This window comes from Eufriesea mexicana, unplaced genomic scaffold (genome assembly GCF_001483705.2).
Source record: "Eufriesea mexicana isolate 0111107269 unplaced genomic scaffold, ASM148370v2 scaffold1824, whole genome shotgun sequence".
Taxonomy (NCBI): domain Eukaryota; kingdom Metazoa; phylum Arthropoda; class Insecta; order Hymenoptera; family Apidae; genus Eufriesea; species Eufriesea mexicana.
Genome location: NW_016909928.1, coordinates 801,212 through 809,696, shown reverse-complemented (window position 1 = coordinate 809,696; position 8,485 = coordinate 801,212). Strand labels below are relative to the sequence as shown.

At 23.8% G+C, this 8,485-nt stretch overlaps 1 protein-coding gene across 1 annotated transcript; it reads left to right on the top strand.

Annotated features, from left to right (window-relative positions):
- Positions 1 to 227: 227 nt before the first annotated feature.
- Positions 228 to 7,148, top strand: LOC108549181 (CD63 antigen). The gene is given in 7 exon segments (XM_017902458.1): positions 228 to 440; positions 3,133 to 3,321; positions 3,511 to 3,681; positions 3,970 to 4,003; positions 4,006 to 4,157; positions 4,597 to 4,658; positions 6,805 to 7,148. Coding segments are annotated over 7 exon segments (699 nt in total). The 5' UTR covers positions 228 to 368; the 3' UTR covers positions 6,824 to 7,148.
- Positions 7,149 to 8,485: the final 1,337 nt, after the last annotated feature.

The window sequence follows — 8,485 nt, the reverse complement described above, 5'->3', positions numbered from 1 at the left end:
CTTTATAAGATATATAATAATTAGTAACTGATATTATATTATGTATATATCTACGTATTTATAATTTATTATATTATAGAAAATAATTATTTCAGAAACATTAAGAGTCAAAAGTAGAAACCCATGGCACTAGAAGAAATATGGTCGGTTCTGAGGAAATTACCGGGAAAGTGCGCACGCATCCAAGTCAGCCAGGGTGGACTGATGAAAATATGACTATTCCTTGGTGAGCTGTTGATCCGTGTACAGGTTGTACGTAATTTTAACGTAATTCTACAAAGGACGCACGTAGCTCGTATTATTTGCTTACATTAATATTTATAATTTTTTTATTTGATCTTGTTCTTCTTGAAGTCAGTGAATAGTGAATGTTAAAAATGGTATCCGGTGGAATGGCTTGCGTCAAATACCTGACATTTCTTTTCAACCTGATATTCGCAGTAAGTACTCCATGTTATGTTCGTTACATACGTTTTCTATGAGTATCAATTGTATTTGATATCGTCCTTTGATGTTCATTGAAATTTTCTTAGTTATGATTTTTAAACGAATTAAAAGAAAGTAAAATAAGCAATGATTCTAATTTTATTAAAAATTAAAGTTTTCGAATAATTTAAAATAATTATAATGATAAATATGTAGTATTTATAATCAGCATTGACTAAAGAATGTATTTAATTATTTAAATGCTGTTTTTAATTTTATTAATACTATAGAGAATATTTCAAAAAATAAATGTTTTTTTGTAATATACAAATTATTGATTATTTGAGTAGATTATTTGATTTTTTGATTTTACTACAAAACTGAAACATTTAATTTCAAACTTCCTAATGCATATATATATATATATATAGAATATCACTGTTCAAAATATTAAAATTAAACAATTTAAAATATTTGTGAAATATAATTAATTTTTCATTCAAAATTTGTTCTCTTTAACCCTTCGTCGGTAACATGAATTGTACAAACGTTATATGTGTCGGATTGAGGTTCGTAACTTGTTATGAACATAGTAAACAAGCTGGATTGAAATCCTGTATGATTCCTGTTATGCATAGTGACATTTCAATTTGAGGTCATTTAATGGCTCCTATTATTGATAGTGTATCGAATTTTCTCTGAAATTGTTAACGTTTGTTACCGACAGAGGATTAAAATTAAAATTAAATATGTTTTTCCGTTATTCGCTTTATTACACGAAATCATTATGGAATTATTAAGTGATCTCTGTTCCTAGATGTAGATTACAAGATTTATTCTTATGTTTGCGTGAATATTTATACTTTTTTAGATTAGTCACGTATGTGAACGTAATTGTTTATAATTTCATGAATTATTATTATAGTTATTTTCTGTAAGTTACAATTGAATTTTTCTTTCAATGTATTCAACACTCACGTATGTTATCTAACCTTATATATGTGTGCAATTTTGAAATGCTTACGATCATACGATTATATTTTATTTTTAAACGGAATTTTAATAAATAATGATTATATAAAGTAAAACTAAGTTTATTATTTCTTAAATAAATTATTTTTATATATATTTTAACTTTATTGCTATTAGAATAATCACTTGTTAATATTTATTAATTCCTGACAAGAGAAAAGTTTTCTTACATTTCTCTTCTAATAAGAAGTATGTAAGGTTAAGTTAATACAATTTTTTTAATCTTTACTTAGTTCCTATTCTTACTATTTGGAATGAAATTCCAGAAAGTCCCAGTTTCCGATTAAGATGAAATTTGGAAAAGAAAGGGAAATGAGGAAATGGACCTTAAATCTAAAATTTTATCTTTGGGTGTTTATCAATTTACGAGGTATTAATAAGAAACTTTTGACAGTAATATTGAATTATGTTTATACGTACAAATCTATGATAATATACGTGTCAGCTTCGACCGTAGTTTAACTACTATATCTATATAAACACATGGCAGTAGCCGGTAACCAATATCTATAACGGGTGACCTAGTTAAAAGAAATATTTTTAATTAAATAAATATCGCTATCAGTGAAAATTAAAAAAGAGGTAAAAAAATACAAGCGAAGAAGGAGTTTCTTCGTCTCTCACCTTGCACCACATAAAATATAACCTAACCTATTCTTAATCACTATTCTACAGAACACAATGACGAAATAATTTAGACTGTACAGTAAAACAGTTGAAAGGATATACTAACTTTCTAAGCAATTCTTGCGTTTGTAAAACAAGTGTTTTAAAATATTTTGTTGCCTTTTCAGCTCTAACGTTTAAATTGATGTCGTAATTTCAAGAATTCGTGGAGAGTTTGTTACCGTTGTGTTTAGAAGGCAATATTTACTTTAATTTTGATACTTTTCTATCAACTAGTCATACGTTATACGTATTGGTTACCTACCGTTGTGAGGTGTTTACAGAAAGGGTAATTAGTAAGCGGCCGGAGATTAATACGTTGTCACGGATGAATGCGCAAAAGCAAAATTCACTTATAATGCCAAATGTTTTTATTAATATTTCGGGACTATAGTCATTATCTGTATTTGTTGTTTTACCATATCAAAGTTAATGCAAATTATTTAAAAATTGTAATTAAAATAAATAAACTCATTTATATATATATTTAAAAAAAATATAACAATATATATATTGTTATATATATATAATATCAATATTATTTGTATAATATTAATAGGATATAATGAGAAATATAAAAAAATTATAAAGTTTTTGAAGAAAATAAATTATTTCAAACAATATTGAGTATTTAATGACCTTGCCAAAATAAATTGTAACATTGGAGGACAGAATTTGTTAAATAATGCAAAGTCTTCTCTTATCATTTTTTTCCAATGTCACTAGAAACAAAGCAAACATAATTTAGTCTAGATGTTACATTTACTCTATGTATAGTTAATTTTGCTATTCCTATGAAAGCTTATAAATTTAAAAAGATTTATAGATATTTAATTAATACTTTTATATCAATATAATGCTTTCTTTTATGTTTTATTTCTATTAAACTGTATATATTTAGTTAATGTACAGTTAATATTGTTATATTTTTTTTTAAATATAAGTTTCCCAGTTTATCAATAAATTATTATTTTAATGAAAATAATTGCCAAATTTGTTTGATTGCAGATCACAGGAATTGTATTTATCGCAGTTGGTACTGTGATCTTGGTGGTTTACAGTGGCTATAATAATTTTATGGATAGTTGGTTCTTTGCAGCACCATTATTGATGATTGTAGTAGGTGCAATTGTGTTTATTGTATCATTTTTTGGATGTTGTGGTGCTATCAAAGAGAATCATTGTATGATAATAACGGTAATAATCTATAATTATTTATATAACAATCCTTTACAATATCATTCTTTTATACTACAATCAATTTTTTCATGTTTACTTAACTAAAATAGATATAAATATTCTGCTAAAAATAATCTTCAAACATTTATTCAGTTTTGATTTACTGTCTTAATCAACAAAAATTTTGTCTTTTTATATTTGTTTTAGTTTTCCGTTTTGCTCCTTCTAATTTTTGCACTTGAACTTGGTGCTGGAATTGCTGGATATATGATGCGTGGAGAAGTACGCACAATGGTGGAAAATCGATTAAATAGCACTATGAAAGAATATTTAACTAACAGTGATGTTCGTAAATCTTGGGATATTATGCATCATGATGTATGTATACATAATGATACTTGTATATATTAGGGGGATTCAAAATATCAAAAGAATAGACACATAACAGAACTTATCAAAGTTTATATCCTATTTTATTTTATAAATAAAATATTTATGATTAATACATAATGTATCAAATATAATGTATATTTGAACTTCTGTAACATATAAACAATTACAAAATAACTCCTCACATATTTTTTTCTAATAATACTATAGTTAAACATAAATAATAAAATTAGAGTTAAATATTTATATTTTAACTAAATTGTTAATAAATTATAGCTACAGTGTTGCGGAATGATTGAGTCAACTGATTGGGCTCTTGTTGTAAAGCAGTACCAGAAGGAAATAAATGTGACTGAAATTCAATTCATATATATACAAATGGTTGTATGAACAACCTTCAGTCTGCTATTGAACATAATGCTTTAATTTTGGGTGGAGTAGGCATTGGTATTGCTATTATTCAGGTAAATTTTATTGTTTATTTCTTATAATTTTGAATATTTTGATATTAATCATAAAAAACAAAATATTTTTTATAAATTAAACAAAAAATACGTTTTAAAAATTTTGCAAAAATATCTAAATAATAGTAAAATTATGTTTATAGAGTATTAACGCATTCCATTTAGATCTTGTGTATCACTTCAGTAATACATGTGTTAAAAGAAATGGAATATTATATTGGTCAAAATTTTATTAATTTTCATTAAAAATCAATACTATTTTATATTATTCAGATTCCTATGTGTAACTGTTAATTTACTAAGGTCATGTTGTTAATATATTTTTTACCAATTGTTGTTATTATCAGATAAAACCTACTACTAACTAAGTAAAATTAATGATATAATTTAATTTTGCAAGATTGAATTCATATATTACAATAAAATATTTTTGTTTCAGTTAATTGGGGTAATCTTTGCATGCTGTTTGGCACGTTCAATTCGTCGCGAGTATGTAACTGTGTAAGCAAACAGACACCTCCAATTTTAATGCCTAAAAATTGCACTCAATCTTCAAAATATGCCTTTCTTTCACTCTTACATATTCATATGTATATTCTTCTTATGTTCTTCTTTAAGTAACAGAGTATTGCACAAATTGCACATTATATGTTTTTTATCATACTGCACAAAATAATATATAGAAAATCATTTCTATGCAATGTAATTAATTAATGCTGTTATTATTAATGTTTTATACGTTATGTATGTCTCAAAGGAATACCACTTATAATTTCATTATTACAACTATTCAACACTCCTATTATTACTGTTATTACTACTGCTATTACTGGGATTGTTATCACTATTAACATAAATAATAGTAATAGTAAAAGTAGTATCATAATTTTTAGTTTGATTTTTGTACAAATTAGTTCATTCTAAAAATCTCAATTCTAATATCAAATGAAAGAAGTATTTTTGTGCAGTACCATGTCTTTTTTGACTGTTTCTTTAAGACTGATCATTTTAATCTATGTTAATCAAGAAAAATCTTTTGTACTTTGTTTATAAACTGCACGTGAAGATTTAAAAACTGCAAACCAAAAATCATATATTTATTTTAAGATTTCAATGTTGAATATATGGATATTAACATGTTTGTCATAATAATTTATTCATAGTTTTTACGTTGTGAAACGTAATTATGAATAATAGTACATATTAATTCAGTTTCCCTTTGACATTAAACACGATACCATTGTAATTGTTAAAAGTATTATGCTTTTAATGTCAAATAGTTTTTGCCTTTTTTACTGAATTTAAATTTATTTGCAGTTCTGTAAAAAATATTTTAATATAACATAACTTTTTAAATTTTGTATGGTATTTTTTAACATGTTCTATGAACTATAAATACAATTTTTAAAAAATACCAAACAAGAAATAAAAAGTAAAAATAACATAATTTTTAATCAAAATGTTATGCTCGAATAAAAAAGATATTTAAAAGGCATTATGGTTAAATCATTGAATAAATAAAAAGTAATATTTATATTATATTTATAATGATTATATTAATTCCTATAAATTCATTCTCTTTTATTTTTACTTTAATGTGATATTTATACCATCATGCCTTTTATTTGGTTAAACTATTTTATTTAAAGATAACAGATTAAATTACTATTACAAAAAGATGATCTAAGAAAGTCTCTATTTATGTAAAAAATAAAAAAGCGTTCTATTGTTCATACAAAGTTTACATAATATTGGTACAATAAATTATGATTACAAGCAGTAAATATAATTATATGATTACACAGTTGTATGTTTAAAGAATTTTGAAGACGGTTTCATTCTAAATGGAACAATTTGTCTTCTGCACTGATACAAGTTCAATATTGTTAATAAACAGCTGTGTTTGATTGATACTGATGCTGTATGATTCTTTAAGAATATAAAGCTACGCTTTCCATTATCTGGATGTTACATTAAATTAAAATATTTCAATGAAATAATAGAAATATGATGTTCCCATTTTTTCCTCTTTTTTAAAGGAATATTCTTTAAATAAAAATATTAAAAATAAAGATATTTAATTGGAAATATTACAAACAAATGATATTCATATCATTTTCATATTTTTCTTTCTTTTTTTATTTCTTTGAAATAAGATATTTCTCTAATTATTGTACATGTATAATTTTAGATAATGATTCGATTTTATTTGTATTTATTTAATTTATCGCTTATGAAAAAATAAGAAGTAAATATGTAATGTTTAAAATTTGTAATAAATGAATATTGGAATAATATTAAAATAATTTTCTATCTTCTTTCTATCTAAAATCTTATAAATTTTAAAATAATTATTGATAATTTTGTTATTAGTAAGAAACTTTTTTAAATAAGTGGAAATTAAATATTTAAATTTAAAAACAACATGAATCTTTAATATTATCGATTTTAACAATAATGTGATTAATATAGCGTTATACTATACAGTATGTAACATAATATTAAAGATTTTAAATATGAATAAATATCCTTATTTTGGAAAGCGTAAATAACTTTGCACCTTCTCGCTTTGCCACATGAGGTATTCAACATAATCTGCTAGAAGCTGCTTGTTATTTCAAGCAACTTAATTAATTTCTACTTCCAGCGAGACTGCAGCGCACTGATTCAACACCCAATAGGAGGCATTATAACTAAATATTGTTCGTCGTGCATTCATTAAGAAAATAATTCTAGAGTCGTCGCAAGACCATTTATTTAGAACTTGGTTGTAGACTAACATTCATCTGCAGTCTAGCTTAAGAAGAAAGCAAATTATTGGAGAATATAATTCAATACACTGTCATTATCTGCCAAATAGTTGAAACCAAATATCTCTTTCTTAGACTGCGCTGTATGTGGAATTAAAGCTTATGGCATAAGAATGTTTGAAAAGAGTTTGGAAGGTCGTTATATATATTTGGCTTGATGTTTATCATGAAAAAGAGACTCTTTCAGGGCTTGATTTAAAAAAAAATTGTCTTTCAAATTTTAACTCTGTGTAGTTAAAATAAGTTTTAACATCTTATATTCGTCTTAACTATTGTATTTGTACAAAATACATTTTTGTATATACATGGAGCTGGATAAATGTTTTTTTCTAAAATACTAAATATTAAAATTTTATTAAAAAAAGAAAGTAGTTTCAAATAATAAGTTTTATTTCTTTTATAATAATATTTATTGACATTTTATGCCAAACATTGATTAATAAAAATGTAAATTGAATATATTGTGAAAAAAATTATTTTTGTATACATTGCTACGATATAACAAAAAAATATCTACATTTTTAGAAAAATTACTCATTTATGTGCTCATAAAAGAATTTAATAGTAAATAAATTATGTTTTACAAAGTAACAAAAATTAATTAAATTAGAAAAGAGTTACAATTTTATAACTTTCATTTTGAAACATTGAAAGTAATTTTATTCAGCTCCATTATCTAAAAGATTATTATGAAGATCATGTATTATAAAATAAAATTTACTTTTATTAGTTAATTTCTTCAAAGGACAAGAATTTATCATGAAATATGTTAAACTATTTTTGAACAATTTTACAAAAACTAATTTGAAAACTGAACTCTTTTATATAGTTATAATTCGCATAATTTCATTATTAATCAAAGAATTACCTTTCACAAAATTACAAATTTTTATTATAGTATTATACAACACTAAAAAAGGAGAAAAAAGTAACATGAATTTAAAATGTTTAAAAATATTAATTAATTTTGTCCAAGATCATTGCATTATATTGTGATTTTGTAATTTATTATATATTGGGACCAAAGTTTTAATTTCTACAGTGAGGAAATTAAAGATTCAATGCATGATCTGATACAAATGCTAAACAAATTTGCGGCGATGTGTTTTTGTTATTCGTATACGGCAGCTTACAAAAATATTACAAAATTTATAAAATTGCAAATTTATGGCATTGCGTCGATTTAACGAATTCTATTATAATTATTGCAATCGTAATTATAATTGTTTTTTTGTTTGAAATCTCGCATATTTTGACAAAGATGTAATTTACAAATCAAAACGTAGAAAATAATTAATTATTTGATCAAATCGAAAGTAATTGATATTATTTATCAAATTAAATATTCATTTTTTGTATAGTATGTCACACATAATACCAATAATGATAATAATAACAGTCATTTAATAACAAACAGCATTTTGACCCCTGTTTTGAGCATTATTATTTCAACAGTGTGCTATAAAGTTTTATACAATATATTTATTGCTTGATATCACATAATTTACATAATTATTA